At 46.3% G+C, this 19,725-nt stretch overlaps 3 protein-coding genes across 3 annotated transcripts; 1 reads left to right on the top strand and 2 right to left on the bottom strand.

The window, feature by feature from the left end:
- Nucleotides 1-216: 216 nt before the first annotated feature.
- On the bottom strand, nucleotides 217-2,956 carry pold2 (polymerase (DNA directed), delta 2, regulatory subunit). Its single transcript, XM_053871229.1, has 11 exons — nucleotides 2,807-2,956; nucleotides 2,487-2,716; nucleotides 2,297-2,418; nucleotides 2,027-2,150; nucleotides 1,854-1,968; nucleotides 1,592-1,790; nucleotides 1,410-1,490; nucleotides 1,172-1,329; nucleotides 668-795; nucleotides 493-594; nucleotides 217-422 (listed from the first exon to the last, which is right to left on the bottom strand). The coding sequence occupies exons 2-11, from the start codon at nucleotides 2,707-2,709 to the stop codon at nucleotides 262-264; spliced, it is 1,413 nt and encodes a 470-aa protein (XP_053727204.1). The 5' UTR covers nucleotides 2,710-2,716; nucleotides 2,807-2,956; the 3' UTR covers nucleotides 217-261.
- Nucleotides 2,957-4,240: 1,284 nt separating this feature from the next.
- Nucleotides 4,241-6,702, top strand: nono (non-POU domain containing, octamer-binding). The gene has a single exon (XM_053871505.1). It carries the CDS (start codon nucleotides 4,308-4,310, stop codon nucleotides 5,586-5,588), a length of 1,281 nt encoding a protein of 426 aa, XP_053727480.1. The 5' UTR covers nucleotides 4,241-4,307; the 3' UTR covers nucleotides 5,589-6,702.
- npc1l1 (NPC1-like 1) lies at nucleotides 6,168-18,204 on the bottom strand. Its single transcript, XM_053871504.1, has 21 exons — nucleotides 18,045-18,204; nucleotides 16,139-16,300; nucleotides 14,604-15,485; nucleotides 14,237-14,530; nucleotides 13,946-14,169; nucleotides 13,778-13,878; nucleotides 13,538-13,710; nucleotides 13,121-13,249; nucleotides 12,680-12,862; nucleotides 12,489-12,603; nucleotides 12,148-12,413; nucleotides 11,745-11,834; nucleotides 11,486-11,676; nucleotides 9,699-9,826; nucleotides 9,295-9,424; nucleotides 9,172-9,227; nucleotides 8,953-9,103; nucleotides 8,649-8,880; nucleotides 7,465-7,578; nucleotides 7,228-7,390; nucleotides 6,168-6,975 (listed from the first exon to the last, which is right to left on the bottom strand). Exons 1-21 carry the CDS (start codon nucleotides 18,084-18,086, stop codon nucleotides 6,773-6,775), a joined length of 4,029 nt encoding a protein of 1,342 aa, XP_053727479.1. The 5' UTR covers nucleotides 18,087-18,204; the 3' UTR covers nucleotides 6,168-6,772.
- Between the last annotated feature and the right edge of the window lie 1,521 nt (nucleotides 18,205-19,725).

Below are 19,725 nucleotides of genomic sequence, written 5' to 3'. Positions count from 1 at the left end.
CCAAGAATGTTGTCTTTTTACTTCTGAAATCATCTTCTGCCCCTTATTTCCATTTTCCCGATTTTTCTGGTTGGTTGTGTGTGTGAACTTGTGTCTGCGTGGTCCTTGTGTGTTACTGTCACACAGCAAGACACGGGTTTTCAATGAAGATGTTCATAGGAAACATCTCATAGTTTTCAAACAAACCTCAGTAATACTTCTCACATGTAAAAAACAAAACATTTATTATGTTTACAGTACAAATGCAGGATTCCAACTCTCTCAGTGGCTGATATTCATCTCACTTTCCTCGTCGTCTTCAGCAGAGAAGGCTGAGAAACTGACCGGCTCGCACTCCAGAGTGCGCAGGTTGACCAGGCAGGCCGTCTGTGTGCTGCTGAACTTCGGGACTGTCACCAGCAGAACTTCCTGTCCATCCGGACCTGACGGAGGAGGAGCTGTGTTACTGGTTGATGTAGTCAGGATGAAAGTCTCCACCAAAATAAGACTGACCTTCGATGACCTTAGACCCATACTTGGAGGCGTTGCCGCTGAAGTAGACGTGGGGACACTGCTCCAGGATGAAGGGGTCTTTTTGGTAGAAAGGGTAACAACCTGAGGTGACACATTCAAAATGAGTGGCATGAAATGGCAACGTTGGCAGCGGCGCGAGTCTCATCATTCTGACCCAGCGTGTCAGGTGCGGTGGGAGCCAAGTGCCGCAGCCGCAGGGTCTCCTCCAGGATCTCCAGGTGACTGTCCATGCTGCTGTACCGCTCCATGTCACACACGTTCTGACCTGATGTGCCCAGGAACCTGTGCGTAGGTGGGACAGACCTCATAAAAACAAGCATCTCAAACGCTTCAAGAGAGTGAAACATGGCCACACAAACAACAGCCAGTTCGCGCTATCATGTCGACTTGTGAGCGTGAGCTCCGTGCGCCCTCTTGTGGCGCACACCCGCACATCCATCGGGGAGAAGCTGGAACTTTGTGTCATGTTTTCTGCTCGTATTTTGTTGCGCTTTAAATGTAATATTGTATTATATATCTTTGAATATTCCACCCAATTCATACGATCTGCAGTTCCTGACAATCGGATGTAATGAGAACCAACAACTTGACTCCATCTCCACAGCAGGTTTTGAACATCCATGTTAAGCTCCATGAACGCACCATCACTGGAACTTACCTGACCCCGTCGACCTCAGCCTGGTAGGGGTTGGACGCCAGCATGAGTGTGGGGTAGACCGAGGACAGGGGGAACATGCAGCGGTGCAGAGGCTGCTGCGGGAGTGTGAAGTTGGTGGGATCGTGCTGGCCGGGCATCACATCCACCGGGACCGAGGCCTGGGGAGGGACACAGGGATTTTTAAGATTAAAAACATGCACAGTCTAGAACAGCCAGCTGTACAAGGATTCAGACTCACCACTAACTGAAGGAGGAGCTCATCCAGCAGGCGCATGGCCTCCACACTGCCAGCCTGACTCTTCTTGGTGAGGTACTTGGGCTTTTGAAACAAAATTCAGAGGACAGAAGCGACACGTGACCACCGTACTGTCTTGACTGACAGACGAAAACACCCTCACTCCAAGTTTGCACCACGGTCACCTTGGTGGACGCTTCCTTATCTTGAGTGTTTTCACTGAGCAGATTTCCAGCCAGCAGGACTCGGGATATGGTTGCGGCACCGCTCTGCTCCCCCTGGTCACCCAGCTGACCTGTCACCATGTCGACCAGCAGCTGCAGCCCCAGCATGCTGTCAGCGTGGCTGCTGCCCAGGCCAAGTCCTGAGACCAGCAGCACGAACCTGCACAGAATGAATAGGTATTTGAAGGAAGCGTTTATCAGACAGAGGTGCAGTGGTGTTTACCTGTCAGCACCGAGTGTGGGTCTGCTGCTCTGAGGAGGAAGGTCAGCAGTGCAGAAGTCCTCCACAGTGAACTTGCCATCGTTCCTCTCCGCTCCGTAGATGGCAATGACGCTACCTACAGGTGAGTACACACGCTTGAACCTGCAGAGGTTACCGTGCACTCGCTTCCTCACCTGTGACGCACTTGTCTCGGTCAATTTTACCCTCCAGTTTGATCCTCTGGAGCTCGTCCTCCAGGATCAGCTCATCTGTGTCGCTGATGAATTTCACCCTGGCAGGCTGCGGTAGCAGGTTGTGCTGAGAAGAAGTGGTGGAATTGTAACACAAAATCCACTGGATTTGGTTGCCCGATTCACTGCTCAGATCTAGACAGGCGAGCGGCGATACGGTTCTAGGACTACTTCAGGTGTATCCATGTGAGGACGCCATGTGTCGGCCAGTACCTCCTCGCTGATCTCTTTCAGGATGGAAGGCTGCAGGTCCATTCTCTTGAACAACGTTCCCACGATGCAACACTGCTCCCCCGTCTGCAGGTCGCACAGCTTCCTGACCAGCACGTCCGACCCTTTGAAAGTGAGAAAACCACATCATGTAGACTGAAGACTGTCGGGAGTCTCGGGGTGGACTCCTCACCCCACTTCTGCTGGGCTCTCTCTGTCAGCAGCGGCCTCATCTGCATCAGTCTGGCGGCGTAAATGTGAGCGTACTGGCGGTTGAAGCTCCGCTCTCCCACCTTGAACTGCTGCGAGCAGGCACTAAATGCCGGTGCCACCCGGTCGAACACCGGAGCCTGGTCCTCCGCCGGTCGACAGAGCAGAGACGAGCCCTGTTTCTGCGCAGTCAGGTCGGAGAACATGTTGGTGCTGCACGGAACGACAAGGAGGCCGGTGAGTGTTTACCGGGATGAGCAGCAAAGTGTCGCGATCGGATCGTGCTACGGGTGATGGATTTACCGTAAGAGCTGGGACCCTCCGCCCAAAGGTTTTAAATGTGAAATACCCGGTTAGATCCTGAGTTTTGGGAGTTTGTATCCCGCAACGCTGTTGACAACAGTTCCCGCGAATTCTTCCTGCCAACGCTCCGCCTCGCGAGATTATGAAGTCGCGCGAGAAGCCACGGACCTCGAGAAAGAATTTAAAAACACAGTCTTAACGATTGTTTCGGTCGGGTCGGTTTGAGTAGCAGATGTAACGTTTCAGCCGATAATAAGGATTCGTGCTCACACATTATTTTAGTGTGATTAACACAAACCAACAGGCGCAGTTAGTTAATATTGTGTACAAAGCTACTATTGTTTACTATAAATTATTGAAACTATCGGATCACAGTGTGGGTAAAGTAAAAAAAAAGTCATATTTCGACTTATTGTACGTATTTCTTTAGCGAAAACGTCTCATTATTTAAGTAAATGAGCGGCTGGGATGAGGATCAGCACCTCTAAGTCTGAGACCATGGTTCTCAACCGGAAACGGATGGATTGCTCTCTCCAGGTTGGCACTGAGATCTTGCCTCACGTGGAGAAGTTTAAGTATCTCGGGCTGTTGTTCTCATGTGAGGAGATTTGGAGATTGGTCAGCAAATTGGGCCAGCAGGGACGGTATTGCAATCCCTTTGCCGCACTGTTGTCCATAAGAGAGAGCTGAGCCAGAAGGCAAAGCTCTCTATATACCAATCAGTCTTCGTCCCGACCCTCACCTACGGTCATGAGCTTTGGGAGAGAGCAAGGTCCCGGATACAAGCAGCTGAAATGGGTTTTCTCCCAAGGGTGGCAGGCGTCTCCCTCAGAGATAGGGTGAGAAGTTCTGTCACTCGGGAGAGGCTCGGAGTAGAGCCGCTGCTTCTCCACATTGAGAGGAGTCAGCTGAGGTGGTTCGGGCATCTCACGAGGATGTTCCCTCTGGGCGCCTCCTTTTGGAGGTGTTCCAGACACGTCCAGCTGGGAGGAGACCGAGGGGTCGACCAAGGACCAGGTGGAGGGATTATATCTCTACGTTGGCCTGGGCGCGTCTCGGGATCCCCCAGTTGGAGCTGGTGGATGTCGCTCCGGAGACGGGCGTTTGACGCGACCTCCTGAAGCTGCTGCCCCCGCGACCCGGCAACAGATAAGCGGGCGACGATGGATGGATGGTCTCATTATTTACGTAAATGCGCACAAAGTAAATATGCACACCTGCCTTTGGGAAAGTCAACGATTCGAATCCCTCAAATTAGATAAAATTGCTGTTTCAAAACAGCAAACTCTCAGCGCAAACTCTGAAGCAGTGATTCTGAGCGCAATGCACGAGCGCAAATGGAGACGTGTGTAGCTATTTGTCCCAGTTGGGCTGCCATAAAAACACAAAGGCGACTGCGCAGGAGCGCGCATGCGTACGGCAGTTTCCCAGCGCTTCGCCATTTTCGCATCCCTTTGTGCTGCAGAGTTCGTAGCTTTGTTTGAATCCTTGTGGATAAAACATGCAGGGAAACAGAGGGTCTTATCACAACCATGGGCCAAACCACCAGCAGGGTCCGGGCGACCAGAGGAGAGGCGGCGGCAAAGACAGCAACGGTCAGCAGCCGGAGCCCAGCGAGAGCCCCCGTCTGAATGAGGCCTTAACGCTGGACCCGCAGAGCTTCAGGAAGCCCGGGGAGAAGACGTTCACCCAGAGAAGTCGACTGTTCGTGGGCAATCTGCCAGCCGGCTGCACCGAGGAGGACATCGAGAACTTGTTTGCCAAATACGGTAAAGCCTCTGAGATTTTCGTGAACAAGGATCGAGGGTTCGCTTTCATCCGGCTGGAGACCAGAATCATTGCCGAGATCGCCCGGGCCGAGCTGGACGACACCCCTTTCCGCGGTCGAACCATCCGGGTCAAGTTCGCCACGCACGGCGCCGCGTTGTCGGTCAAGAACCTGCCCGAGTGTGTGTCCAACGAGCTGCTGGAGGAGGCGTTCGCGGCCTTCGGCCAGATCGAGAGGGCGGTGATCATCGTGGACGACCGTGGCCGGCCCACCGGGAAGGGGATCGTGGAGTACGCCACCAAACCTGCCGCGAGAAAGGCTCTGGACAAGTGCAACGATGGAGCCTATCTGCTCACCGCCTTCCCCAGGCCTGTCACCGTGGAGCCGCTGGAGCAGCTGGATGAAGATGAGGGGCTGTTGGACAAGCTTATCAACAAAAACCAGCAGTTCCACAAGGAGCGGGAACAGCCTCCTCGCTTTGCCCAGCCGGGCACCTTTGAGTACGAGTACGCCATGCGCTGGAAGGCCCTGATGGAGATGGAGAAGCAGCAGTACGAGATGGTGGACCGCAACATGAAGGAGGCCCAGGAGAAGCTGGAGGCTGAGATGGAAGCCGCCCGCCACGAGCACCAGGTGATGCTGATGAGACAGGATCTGCTGAGGCGCCAGGAGGAGCTGCGCAGGATGGAGGAGCTCCACAGCCAGGAGGTGCAGAAGAGGAAGCAGGCCGAGCTGCGTCAGGAGGAGGAGCGGCGCAGGAGAGAGGAGGAGATGAGGATGCGCAGTGATGAGATGCTGAAGCGGCAGCAGGAGGGCTTCCGGGGAAATTTCCCCGAGAACAGGCAGCAGGACATGAGGATGCACATGGGTGCGCACGGGATGCCTGCTGAGAACGCTCCCATGATGGCGGGGCCTGGGAACCCCAACATGCCGCCCGGAGGCCAGGGGGGCTTCCCCAGAGGTCTGGCAGGACCGGAGGACTATGTACCCAGCAACAAGCAGCGTCGATTCTAAGGTTTCTTTTCCAGACTTGCACTGTATTTTCAAAGCTCTCACATAGTGTCGTGTTTTTTTAAATCTTTTTTTTTATTATTATATTTTTAGTCATTTCTCCCGCAACATCGTTCACATTTTGTTCTTTTTACTGTTGATGTTCTAAAAAAGTTGACAGTGTTTTGACCTAGGATGTGTGACTTTTCTGAAATAAATTCACCACTCCCTGACTTGGTGTCTTCTTCATGGTCTGTGTGCCACAGCTGGACACAGACAGAAGGTCAATTCATCCGATCAGATCAATAGAATTTGCATACTGGAAACTCCCCTTTGAACAAGGTTGCATCTGCTCATCCTCGCTCAGTCTTCTGGGTTAAACTTTAGATATGCAGTTTACTGTTATTAATAAAGGAATGCAGTATTTTAAAAGAGATGGGTGCTTCCTTTATTGGCTGTGTAATTCGTATTTATATCGGAAAATTTTTGAATTGTCTTTCATGCTTGGATGTGTAGTGTCGCAGACTGAAAAATCAATTGTTAAATTCTGGGGGGGAATTTTTCCCATTTGTGTCAAGGACGATGCTTGTGTTTTCTCTCAGATATCAGTGTTCAGTTTATTTCAGTCATTCAGTTTATTATTATTTTTCACAGTCCACCCACTCAAAAGCCCACAGAACAACACATTGCATTGCATTTTACTACCTGAAATATAACACTTGGATGAAGCTCAGGAGAGGATCTCTTAAATAAACATCTGTGGTCCCATACAGCAGGAGCCTGTGATTTAAAAAAAAATACAACTAACCCAGCGGGTACACAGGAGTGAAGTGCGTCTTCAGCACAAATACCATTTCACAAATCATACAATAAAATGCAATACTTGCGCAGCTTATGACAGACAACACTATTGCGCGTTCTGAACAATATATACAGCTTTTTGCACGTTCCAGCATTAGATAATATTCACATGTGCATCACACATATGGATGGAGTGTCACTCTAAATGAATGAAACAGTGTTAATCATCATACTTCATACAAAGTGAGCACAAAATCCAGTACTTCAACTGGCTTGATGGTAAATATATCAACAGTCCAGTCTGCACCCGAGAGTGTGGCAGTTCTGATGGTGCTGGTTATGACGTCCAGACAGTCCTGGTCCGTCCTTGTTCGGCCAGTTCAACAGTTCAGTTTGGATGTTGTGGCTTACAAATGGTCGCTCTGCGCCACCTCATCCGTCGCCCTGGGATGGTAGGGTTTTTCTGTGTGCTCGGGATATTTGGGCGGCTTCATCTCGGCTTCGAAACCAATGTTGTCATAAAAGCTCCTGCCGTTGTTCTCCCTCTCATGCTTGTCCTTCTCTTTGGCCTGTTGGATCTGCAGCAGAACGGCTTTGTTGACGTCAGGACCTGCAGGGAGAGACACGCGATAAGAGAGAAGATATCTTCATCTTCATCTATCTCTCTATCTATCTATCTATCTATCTATCTATCTATCTAGGTTTTTATGTTATTTAAATGTGAAATTCTCTTCGTTAAATAATATAAAAAGCACTTTATGAACAACATTCTCAAAGGTGCTATATAAATAAAGGTATATTATTATTATTATTATTATTTATGTTATGGGAACCTTTGCTCTTGTGCCCACATGACACATACCAAAGTAGCTGAGCAGCACCGGCAGGAATATGAGTCCGTGAGCCATCCCCAGAAGGGTGATGACCAGGTTGAGGCGGAAGAAGAAGATCTGGATGAGCTGAGCTTTAGCGAAGGCCAGCACCAGGATGCCGGGCAGGTTGGTCATGGCCACTCCAGCGAACACCTGAAGGCAGAGATGAAACTCACCAAACTCATCCCATTTCAGTGAGAGCTCAAGCGGCGGGTGTGCTGACTCACAGCGCTGCCCATGTTGGCTGTGGCCTCCTTCGCCCTGTCCACGTGCGTCGGTTTGATGCTGAGCGCAAAAGATCTGGTCATGTGGGACACAAACTCCACAGAGATGCCCACTGCCTGCAAACACACCCAGCGATAGTGAGTGTCATCGTGATAAGGTAGCAAAGACTGGAATCAATAACACCCTCCAACACATGAAGCAACAACAGCAAACCAAACCCTCACAAACAGCCGCATGAGAAAACGTGGCATACTGCATCAAATCGTCGTCTTTGTGACCATATTGCTTTGCATCGATTTGACAGTCGAACCCTTTTTAAGAGACAGTTAAATCATCTCTCACTATCTCGTCCCGCTCACGTGTCTCTGCTGCTTTTTCTTGGATCGTAAAGTCAATGCAGCCCGTCATTGGTCACAGAAGGTCGCTGCGTTGTTATCGGCCGAATCATTTTATTGCATCCTCCCTCGTCTGTGCTGGCACTCGCGGGGCCAGGCTTCACCCCCGGGGCCCAGAGGCAAATGATTGTTTTGCTTTGATGCCTGCAAACACGAAACTGTCACCGCCGATACTGGCGCTTCTGCTGAACATGCTGTCATACTTTCGTGCAGCTATTGTGAAAGGAGACTTTCATGTGATGACCTCCACATCCTGGATTGAATCAGGAGTTTTATTTTATTCTATATTCTGTGTCATATCATTAACTGTTGTCATTTCTTTCGTTCTCTGGTTGAGTGAAAACATTTTGTAAATAGATTGTCCACGTGTTTAAGCTTGAACGTTGGTTTTCTAATCATTGTGGACTCATTGGAGTCATGTTCTGTACATTGAAGAGGAGTGAAGAAGTCCACCCACACCTTCCGAACCGTACCTCTTATCTCTCCACCCTGCACATCAAGTACAACAAACACAACGCAGAGTAGCGGCAGGTGCAGAGTCAGTGCAGAGGCTTATGTCGCCATACTGTATTTTATATATATTTCTTTGGTTTAGGCTCTTCAACTACTGCTTTCTGCTGTTTTAATGCGACTCTTGAGAGTTTAAAAGGTGTTATATTATATTAAATTAAATAAAGATCTATTATTCTATTATTATAAAATGAGTGGAATCATGTCTAGCTCAACAAATAGTTTGCTGTGAGCATCAGGAGCAGTATTTTTAAAGAGAGTTGTGTAGCAAAATGTCTCACCGTCACCAGGTTGATAAGCGCCACGGCGTTGTAGTCAATGCTCCACAGAGTCATGACCCCGACCGTGTCCACCACGATCATGATGATGGTGATGAGGTTGAGAAGTCCGGAGCGGATGTCCAGACCCAGCAGCAGGCAGCAGACCACGAAAGTGGGCAGCAAGCAGAGGGAGATGTTGAAGAGACCCTCCGGCACGATGGTCAGGTACTGCTCGTAGAAGACGTTGGTCACTCTGGGCGGGAGAGGGAGCAGAATGTTGGGCTGATCTTACAGCGCACAGTCGACGAGTCGATGAGGTGCGTACGTATAAGGGAAGACTTCAAAGTCAGGCGACGTTCCGTGGACCTTCTTCATCTCTTCCGTGATGTTGTGAGCCAAGTCTCTGGCTGTCTGCAGGGCAGCGGTGAACTCCTGGGAGTTGGTCAGAGGAGTGTGGTAGGCCATGAATCGACTGGCTGTGGGTTGAGCAGCACAACATCAAGCACCCATATGACTCAGGCCTGGCGACGCGCAAATCTCTCACCTATGATCTCGCCACTTTCATCCCTAACCACAGCCGTGTCGTACGCTCCGAGACCGCTGTGCCGGAGACAGAATAACAAGTGTGAGAAGGTGCTGCGTTTGCACCTGCAGAGTTGACACTCACCCTTTTGGACACTGCAAGTCCGGCCTGTTCGCCAAGAAGGAGGGGAGATACTTGTTGAACTCTTCTCTGTTGGGCCGGAGAACGCCGTCTTTTGGGTTGGACATGCACTTGGCTCCACAGATGAAAGGCGCTAGCAAGAGAGTTGGTTTCAAGAATGAATTGAACGTGTGTGAAAAACCAGCATCCCAGAAAACAATAACATAGAGGAGGATGTGATCATTTTTGTAAATGGCCAAGTCACTTGCAGTGACAATACATTTTTAACAAAGAAACTATTTGAATATTTGTTCAAATTTGAGCTATTTATGTGACTATGATCTGAAGAAAAAAGGTACAAATTAACAGGACAGATAAGAAAGATTATCTTGGTCTGTTTGGTTTGTATTGCAGGAGAAGTTCCTTACATTTGTCGGCGGGACAGAACTTCCCCTTGTTGGGGCCGATCGTGTACAGGCGGCAGCATCTGGATGCAGGGTTCAGCCAGTCGATGAAGTCGTCCACCCAGGAGTTTGCCGGAATCGCGACGTATGACCTGCAGGTATGAAAATTCCAACATGAAAAAGATTGAATCTAAAGCATTAGCTGAGCATAGCGCCTCTTTTTGCCATGCTAGCGACTTCCCAGCATAAAGCTAATTCATATCAACCGAAAATAGCTGTTTATTTTAAGCATCAAATATTCATATATTGTATATTTCAATATCCATTTCCATATTATATTGTTTTCATTGTTTGACATTGGCATTATTGCAGTAGAATACATTTTAAAGTAAGACTTTACTTACAGCAACAAAAAACGATTAATAATACATAGTAATAATATGAAAAAAGAGTCATTTTTGGAAATTGGCATCATAAAAAATGATGGTTATTGGCTGAATCTATTATCATCTACGTAGCTGCAACTAGAACTGAGCTGTCAGTGCTTGTCCTTTTTTGCTCTTATGTAATTATTGACAAGTTACGTCCCTTGAATTGCCCTAATGTGTGATATTGAGTGACTTGACCTGCCGATAAGATAATGTTTATGTCGGGGAACTTTATTATCTCGACTTTTTGACTGAGAGCAACATATGGAAACCGCATTGCGACTACACTTTTTCAGTTCACGACTGTTTTTTTTTTTAAAGCTAAAGGTTGTTTGTCCATAACTTAGAGATAGAAACAACAATAAACATAACACGTTTGCATATGTTCCCTTAAAGTGGGCAAAAGCAAACTGAATTATTTATTTATTGTGCGATTTAAATGTACAAAATTTGACTCTCAGATTCAGTTTGCTTATTCCGATTTGATTTTGATAAGATATGATGCACATGCTGCTACTGTGATATAAGCCAGTTCAAGGGTTTGTCGCAGGATGAAAGGAGTCATTAAAATATAAAAACCCCGTCCACGAAGAGACAGTAAAAGGATGCACCTTGCCTTCCACACTCACAGTTATAAAGACCTTTGGTAGTAGAAGTTCAACTGGGAGATTGAAAAGGAGCAGAGAGAAGAACAGTTCTGCCTCCCTTGAAAGGGAAAAACTGCTTTTATGGAAGCAGAATTGAAATAATCCAACAATTTCCTTTCACATTAACTAAGACATAGATGAGTAAATTCTCAGAAAACCCCGTTCTCTGAAGCTTTATCTTATCTTAAGTGTTGACACAGCTGAAGAGCTTAAATTGCTCGAGTGGCAAGATAGGAAGAACTACTGATGGTCCAGCAGAATCCACTCGCTTACGTAACTGAGAAGCTAAAGTTTCTTTGCTTTAAAATGGTTGAAGTACTTCATTGAAGTGCACATTGTTAACGTAGTTAATGGTAGCAAGGTGGTTTTGTTTTCAAATGAGGATAACTGGTTGAAAGGTTAGCTTCAACATGTGGCAGGTGTTGTAAAATGCTGTTAGTGTCGTGATACCAGATGGAACCAACTTTAATTTTACTGTAACCTGGATATTTATTGTTATCATGGCAGTTTAACTGCACTAACTATAAGCAAAGAGCTGCTGTTCTATGGAGCAAAACATGTTCAGACTCAGCTTAACTCGCCCGAATTTAATCAGAAGTGACAATTCAGTGACTATGGTTATGCGAATGAGAAGTTAAAAACAAACTTGCATCAACATCAACATGGTACCAGCATCACAGACTGAGAAGAAGAAGGCGGGAGGTTGGCCTCTTTTGTGGCAAGGACTGAGACTCACATTTCTGGGTATTTTGTGGCGTATTGGATCTTCTGAGTCATGGAGAACTGGTCGCAGCCCACGCTGGAGCAAACCCCGTCCATGCCCTCGAGACTGTTGAAGTTGTAACCCTTTTTCGTCACAAAGTAAACAGGGACTCCAACCTCAAAGTATTTGTACAGGTAGTGGAAGTAGTCCAACATGTAGGATCCCTGCAGCGGAACACAATATCAGCGGAGTGGATCAGAGAGTAGGCCACAGCGAAACTGGGAACACTGACCTTTGGCATCGCCAGTTCCTGGTCCAAACCCACCGTCACATTCAACATGAGGAACAGGGAGGCGCAGAACATGAAGATAAACAACAGCATCTGACAAGGAGGTGCGGTAGTGAGTGATCGGAATTGGAATTAAAGCTTCTACTCAAAGTATTACATTAGCATTGTCTTGATAAATCTTCAATTTCATTGACAATTAGATCTTCCCATTCTGAAACGCATTAACTTATAAGGTGAGTTATATTCATCTGACAGTTATTCGCCAATTCGGAATGAGACATAATGAATGAATCAGTTTGAGTTGACATCGACCCCAGTGCTAAGTTGAGAACCGCGTGTCTCTTCGGTGTCTGAGCCACCTTTGAACGCAAGTCTTTCATCTATGGGACGATGTTAGAGGCCGTACCACAATGATCCTGACGTAGGAGTTCAGCAGGACGGGAGCATAGTATTTCCTCATGAAGGGCAACAGGAACCCCTCGTTGGGCTTGTTGGGACGCTTTGTTGACACTTTGACGCAGCAGAGCAGCTCGCAGCGGTTGCTATCTTGGCGCCGGGCATCCAGAGACAACAGAGCCACAAAGGCAGTCATCTGGAGTACAAAGTCCATGAGCACAGCCAGTGCTGCGTACAAGGCGAAGGACTTGACTGCAGGCATGGTGGACAAGGCGCCTGAGGAACAAACATGATCAGATATTGTCACGTATCTGGTGGAGGATGGACAGACATGGAGCGTTAAGCGCTCACCTAGAAAGAAGCAGACGGATTCTGAGAGGCTGCAGAGAAGCATGCTGGGAGCCACTGTTCCGAGGACACGTCCGATCTGTTGCTCTCTTTTCTCCCCTACCTTCCGCACATCCCTCTTTGATTCATAAACGGAGGAGACAGTTCAGCAAGATCAAGTCATTTCATCCAGTGTCTTGAATGAGGCCACTCACCTGATACTCCAAAACAAATATGAAGATGTTGTCTGCTCCGACTGCCAGCACGAGAAAGGGCACCACTTGAAGAATAACCAGCGAGGATGGGATACCGACCCACGAGTAGAAGCCCATGGAGGCCAGAACGGAGCACCCAACCACCAGGATCCCACCAAAACCCACCAAAAACTTGGAGTCCACCTGCAGTGCACCAAGAAAATAGTATGAACTCACTGACGCCTTTCCTTCTCCAGGTTTATTGCTATCTTGTCTTGTGTATAGACAAAAGATAAGTAGCACATAGCTACGTCAGTCACGCCCGCATCTTATAGCTTGCTGGTATCACGCTGCCATGCTTATCCAGTTCACATGCTGCGTACCGTCTTTGGTCATTATTGATGACCGAGAGACCCGTAAGGCGAATATGCTGAGAAACGCTGTGAACCTGTGAAGTCTTACCAGGATACGCTTGCAAGAAGAATACTCCCCCAGAGCCACAGCGATGTAGACGAAAATGACAGCGTAGCTTATCATGAAGATGGGAATGTCCTCTGCTGTTGTCCGATTGATCTCATCCTCCAGTGACCTCTGTGGACATGCAGCCCAAAGGAAAGTTAATGTAACTAACTTTTACGTTTGCATGGCATGTTTCTTGTCCGATCGTAGGTGTCTTCTCCTGATGACCATGTCTGTGTCGTACAGATGTTAAGAGCATGTTAACACAATGCTGTTTCAATGGTGTCAAATGCTATGCCCTCTTTAAAAAAGGATGGGCAACAATCCTGAGCTCTCATCTCTGCATCGCCATCGAACCCCAAAATCCACTTCATTCTCACATTCCTATCAAACCAATAAAAACTGAAAGATGGACTCTACCTCTGCCATGTATGCAAAAGTGAAATTGCAAGCCGGATCTTTCTGGTATTCCTGGACAATTTTAAGGAATTCTGTTTCCCACTGCATGGCAACCTTGAACTTGGGGTCAGTCCGAGGGTAGTTGTTGAGGGAGAAGGTGAGGATTAAGGCCTCGGCGTTGGTGAAGTCGTCATCTAAACAAAAGGAGACGGACAGGCGTTAAGTCCAAACGTTTGCTTTTAATGGACGTGGAAAACTCACTGTCGTAGCCCCCGACCGCTAAGAAAGAGAAGACTGGTGCGCCGTAGTCTGCCATGCAGCTCATTCCCAAATCAGTGATGTCTTTGAAGGAGAGCGGCGAGCTGAAGGGGGAGGAGCGTCATTACGAGGCTCCGCAGCAACTTTTACCACATGTGTTGAGAGTCTTACTTCAGGCAGTAGATGAGGTGGTCCCTCCAGTCCACCTCTTTGGTCACCCCCAACTCTGTCATGTTCACCTTTGCGTTGATGTTATCCAGGCTGTTCTGGAAGTACTGGGGCAGGCTGTTGACTGCACAGTCAGTCAAAGTGGAGTTTTTTGGGTTCAGCGGGGCGAAACAGACGTCTTTCAAGGAGGCTGTGCGGTTGAGGTCGTCTGACCAAAACTCAATGTTCTATAAAAATTAAGGATTCAAGATGACGCTGCAGTGCTGTCAGTTCTCACCGACATGAGCTCCTTACCTGGATCTTTTTCTGGAGCTCCAACAACTGAATGACCAGGTCTTTAGAGATAATTCCGCTAAAGTTATATTTGCCGAACAGCAAGGAATCGTAGACGTGACCCTTCCTCTGAGGCGCTGTCAGAATCAGCTGGTTAGTTCGGAAGAAGGGCTCGAAATGGGAGTCATGGAAGTCTTTTTCCTGCCGAGCTCGGCTGTTGGGAGCTGACCACAGTTCCACTGGATCAGTGGTGAGCTCAATGTGCATAAGGCCGGCAGCAAATGCAGACACCACAACAGCAGATGCTAACAGAACCTGGTGAAGACAAAGGATTACATTTGGAATCCTGAAAAGTTATTGAGCAGGATTCAGATGGAGATGCACTCACAGTGAGAGGGTACGTGGCCATGAAGGTTCCCCATTTCTCGAAGAAGGCGCTCAGAACAGCTTGAGCAGCGAGGCTGTTCCTGTCAGCACAAGTCACCTCTGACGGATGGATGACCCGCTGCTTCACTTCGTTTGCATTCTGATCTTTATTTTGCCTCTTCTTTCTCTTTTTTCCCCGGCAGCAGGTGATCAGCACGTAGACGATGAATGCCAATGATAAGACGCAGAATACAATAATGGAAATCAGAAGGATTCCATCCATGCCAGCGATTATGAAGGGCCCCGGTGGTGGTGCAGGAGCAGGGACCAAAGGGCAGGATTCTTGGCAGTCCTGGCAGGAGCAGACCTGACCTCCACTTGGAGTAGTTTCATTACACTGCAGAGCTCTACCACCGTACGGGATGATACCGTCCGGTAAATCGTCTCCTGGATCTGTCAGGAAAAAGTCAATATCCAAGGGGGCCAAACCGTTACTGGAGTCTCCTTGGAAGTCGTACCAGCGCTGAGCAGTGCACAGCTTGTCACCGTACTTGCCACACATGGTGCTGATGGCGTAGCCTCCTGTGGCGGGAATCCTGACATTTCTACAAGACTGGAAGGCCACTTCGGCGAAACTGTTGCTTAAGTACGCTTGGTAGCCCACAACAGCTTCTCGCGTCTTTCCATTGCTGGTGACGTTCATCACCTTGGTGACCTTCACTGACTGGGTCTGGTTGGGGCTGCAGGTGTTGATGCAGTGCATGTGGGCAAAGTTCTCAGCGCAGGAGGGGCAGCGGACCAGCACAACCTTGGACAGGGCCAAACTCCCCATCAGCGAGTTCAGCTGGTTGAATGAGCAGCAGGCAAAGGTGTTGCCCTCGCCACGGTCCAGCATGGGACACACCTGTGTGCAGAGAACCTTGTGTCACCATCAAGAATAATGATTTCACTTTATTTACAGTACCGTTCTGTCAACAAAAGAAAAACAGAACATAAACAAAACATGTGTCTACGCATAATACATTAACAATGTTAACAGCATGTCAACAAAAGTAAGGTGAAATTCCGGACCACATGAGATTCATAAAAAAATAACTTTTTAAGAGGCCTTTCATGTCTGCTCAGGCAGGCTCTTCCAGAGTCCAGGTGCTCTGACACCGAAGGCTCCGTCACCCTTAGGTTTGAACTCAACAAGCATGGACCCACCCAAAGACCTGGCTAGCTCACAAAGGGGCAGGTTTTCTATTATGTACTTGGGGGGCCACGATGGGCTTTAAAAGTTACCACTAAAGTTATGGATGTTGCCATCCACAGACATCAAACACCACCAACACGACAAATATGCCGTCTTGAAAACAAACATACAAGACATTGATAGTCCACCACGGCTGCTCAGCTAACATGCCAGCAGAGAGTGAAACCAGCAACTGGCTGTGGTTGAAAACGCTCGTGTAGCCACAGTATGGAAACTGCAACAAAAGCTGCGCTGAGATAGACAAACAAATAAACAATTTGACAACAATTGTACAATGGAGCAGTTCATTTCAACACACACACCTCCTGTAGTTTCTTGTAATGTGCTCCTCTCAGGGGTCGGGCCTTGCTGTAATCCAGACAGGGGACGATAGCAGGAAGGAGGGCCCCTTCGATTGATGGGTTTTTTCCACATTCTTCATAGAAAGCACAGTAGCCAGCCTCATGTTGGGCCTCTGACAAAACCTGCGGTGAAAAAAGAGAACCGTTTTCTTGTGTTCATAATGATGTGCCATTCACGACGTGACCAGGACGTTCGTAAATAAATAAATAAATAGATAAGAATTTTTTACACAACTTTCTTCTTGATCTACGAATGATGAAAACATCAGTTTAAACTACTATATTGTTTCTTTTTCATTCGTTTACCAGAACTCTGTCTGCACTACTCTCATATTTAAAGGTGTTTAATCCTATTTTAATGCAAGAATGGTGCTGGAACATAATATTGAAGTCAATAATGACTGGCTATTTTGGAGGTATTTTCCATGAAATCACCAGGTTTTCAGTTTAGATTTGACTTTTTAAGTCATTTGTTTGGGCTTTGGTTTGATCAGACTTTGTTGTGTTTTGTTTTTGTGTTTTTTTTCTGACCCTTTATGCCAGAGGTGGGCAATTACATTTCCTCAGCTGCCAGGTTATATGCTGTGATGGTCGAGAGGGGCCGTCAAACCCAAACAAAGGAAGGTCGGAAAAAATTGAAAATAAAAATCAAGTGATGATACAATGTGTGACTATGAAATTACACTTTAAAATGCACAGAAAATGTTGGCTTGTTGTGTTTAATTTAATTTAAACCACATTCCATTTAAAGATTCTCAAAGTTTGATTTGAAAATCTACTTTCAATTCTGATGTATTTTAAGGGACAAGAAATACTCCTGAAATAGCCAACGGAAAAGACGAACGATTCAGAAAAATAATCAAATGAGAAAATGCCTCTCTGTAGAAATTATTTTTATTCGCTGTACTTTATTTCATCCTGGGATATTTGGTTATATTTCATTTTATTTTCAAGCATAATATTTCTATCTGTTTTTTAAAATGACCATTTTCCTCCAAATTTACTGATGTGTTTCTGGATTTTAATGTAAAAATTATATATATTAATTTACTGCATCAGATTTTTCAGATTCAGTAATTTTGCACCATGTGTTGTTATTAATAATTATTGAATAATTATTAATATAATTTATGACACTTTTTTTCGATGAATGTGTCCTTATACCAGCGTGAGGAAGAGCTAATAGTTAACACATTTTTAAATCTTATGTTAGAAAAAAAAAATTCTTAGATACATGTCAACAATATGTCATAGTATTTGCGTGCACAAAAGAATAATTCATTAAAATGACTAAATAAAATAAACAAGAAGTCATGTAGTCACATGATATGCTTGAGTAAATACAGCTTCTTACAAATTTGTAGTTTAAAAGAGGAAAAAAAGGGAAAAAAAGTTGTTTAATTGAGGCAGATTCATGAAGAAAGTCAAATCAATTTCCATCTTTCAGTCATCTCCTCCTGAGTCAGGCGTGTCCTGCCAGCTTTATTGGGCCGGTGCACACGAGCTCCGGGGACTCGCTCATTCATCCACCAGGAAATGAACAAGAAACAATGCACAATGTCAGAGCCAACAACAAGGTCAGTTTTATAGTTTTGCTCTGACTCCAGGAGGGGCACATATATTCAGTCAAAGGGCCGCATTTGGCCCCCGGGCCGCACTTTGCCCAGTTCTTCTTTATGCTCTACCTCTTCGTGACGAGTCTTAATAGCATGTGTTGTATGTTCCGGTTGCTAACAGCTAAACAGAACTTTCCCCTGTTAGCAGTGAAGCACCGAAGCGCCATTCTTCTTACGTTTTGTCCCTACAAGTCTTCGGTAACTTAGCCAAAAAGACAATGTTCTACGGTGTTTGAGGGAAAACAACTCACCAAATATGTGACCAAGAGGGCGAGGATTGTGACTCGGGCCATGGCTCCTCAGCTCCAGTGGAAAAGTATCAATAGAAAGCTCCAGATGGGAAGGTTCCGCTGTGAGAGGAAGTCCAGAGAGGTGGCCCGCTCCGCCGAGGATGAGCCTCTCCTGCTGACTCTGTGTCTGGCTGGGAGTGTAAAAATGTCATAACATGTCCAGCGTCCAGTGGACGCGGTGATGTCACAGGCCTCTTATCTGGTCTGATGCATGTTCCGGCCAATAGCAAGTCGGAGCGGTACAATTATCATGACTGATAATTAACAGGGCCTGTGATAATGTTGCCGTGGCAACACATCGAAACTAATGACCACACCTCGATGGTGGCTACCTCGATTCTCTCCAGCTGAAGAACATGTCAGTATTCGCATGAATTCTTATGGATAATAACAGGAAGGTGAATGACCCGAGCATTGTCCCGGGGTCTCCGCAAATCAAGTCACTTCAGGTCGTAAACCTACCCATCCAAAGCAAGAGGCGAAACTTGATCTGGACTCTTAACCAAACTTAAATTATGATCATATCTTTGTTTTGATGACTTCACCCTCAAACTGAGGCTTAAGAAGGTGTTTTCCTCCATTGGTCCTCACTAGACAGGATAAGTTGAAACACACACACACACTTTGGATGTAAACAAAACGTCTGAAGACGTAACTGAAGGGTGTCTTCCTCCTCCTTAATATCCGCTGTGTTATGATGTACTTATCAAGTGTCAAGGTCGCAGCGGTGATAAGGTGCCACGTTCACGCCACATGGGCATCAGCGCGATATCAGTGACAAGGCGTGAGCATCTGCCAGAGTGATGCGCGGAGAAGAAGTGGAGCAGATATGATCCTGTTCTTTGTTCGGAGCTGATAAACCACCAACATTCTCAGGCTGTTAAGAGCCGTTGATGGGGCTCAAATCTGCACTTTAGATCTCCAGTGATCAGATACGCTCAGACTGTCACCGTGACCAGAGATGTGCTTTTGCTGTGGACAGTCAGTGACTTGTTTACTGATGTGGAACCAGTTTAATTCAACAAATATCTGTTAGGTTCCGGTTTTGCTTTGTTTTTATTTCATCCTGGAATATTTGGTTATTTTTCATTTAATTTTCAAGCATATTATTTCTGTCCAAATTTTTATTACCATTTTCCTACAAATTTACTGATCTGTTTCTGGATTTTTAAGCAAAAATTATACATAAATAAAAAAAAATAAAATTTACTGTATAATATAGTAATTTTACACTTAATTTTTCACTTTTTTCTATGAATGTTTCCTCTGGAAAAGAAAATATAGCCACCGTATTGTCGCTCAAAAGCATCTATCATCGTATCAATTTTTTTTTTTAATGATTTTATGAATTTCCTCACTTTGAATATGGGCACTGTCTTATGAGATGTTTTATTTTATACTTTTTTTTTTTTCTACCAGCGTGAGGGAGAGCTAATAGTTAACACATTTTTTAATCTTATGTTAGAATTTTTTTTTTTTTTCATAAATACATGTCAACAATATGTCTTTGCGTGCACAAAGGAATAAACAGTTAAAGCACAATTCATTAAAATGACTAAATAAAATAAACTAGAAGCCATGAAGAAAGTCAAATCAATTTCCGTCTTTCAGTCATCTCGTCCTGACTCAGCTTTATTGGGCC

This window comes from Synchiropus splendidus, chromosome 7 (assembly GCF_027744825.2).
Source record: "Synchiropus splendidus isolate RoL2022-P1 chromosome 7, RoL_Sspl_1.0, whole genome shotgun sequence".
Lineage (NCBI taxonomy): Eukaryota > Metazoa > Chordata > Actinopteri > Syngnathiformes > Callionymidae > Synchiropus > Synchiropus splendidus.
Note: the sequence above shows the minus strand (reverse complement) of the source record. Positions and strands in the feature narration are given on the sequence as shown.

Excerpts from the sequence above, each read along its gene's own strand:
- pold2 (XM_053871229.1), bottom strand. The coding sequence starts at position 2,709 with ATGTTCTCCGACCTGACTGCGCAGAAACAGGGCTCGTCTCTGCTCTGT. Across the intron at positions 2,419-2,486 it reads GAGAGCCCAGCAGAAGTGGG|GGTCGGACGTGCTGGTCAGG; the intron begins GTGAGGAGTCCA and ends TCACTTTCAAAG. Across the intron at positions 1,969-2,026 it reads CCGAGACAAGTGCGTCACAG|GTAGCGTCATTGCCATCTAC; the intron begins GTGAGGAAGCGA and ends ACTCACCTGTAG.
- nono (XM_053871505.1), top strand. The coding sequence starts at position 4,308 with ATGCAGGGAAACAGAGGGTCTTATCACAACCATGGGCCAAACCACCAG.
- npc1l1 (XM_053871504.1), bottom strand. The coding sequence starts at position 18,086 with ATGGCCCGAGTCACAATCCTCGCCCTCTTGGTCACATATTTG. Across the intron at positions 12,863-13,120 it reads CTTCTTGCAAGCGTATCCTG|GTGGACTCCAAGTTTTTGGT; the intron begins GTAAGACTTCAC and ends GGTGCACTGCAG. Across the intron at positions 12,414-12,488 it reads ATCCGTCTGCTTCTTTCTAG|GCGCCTTGTCCACCATGCCT; the intron begins GTGAGCGCTTAA and ends TTTGTTCCTCAG.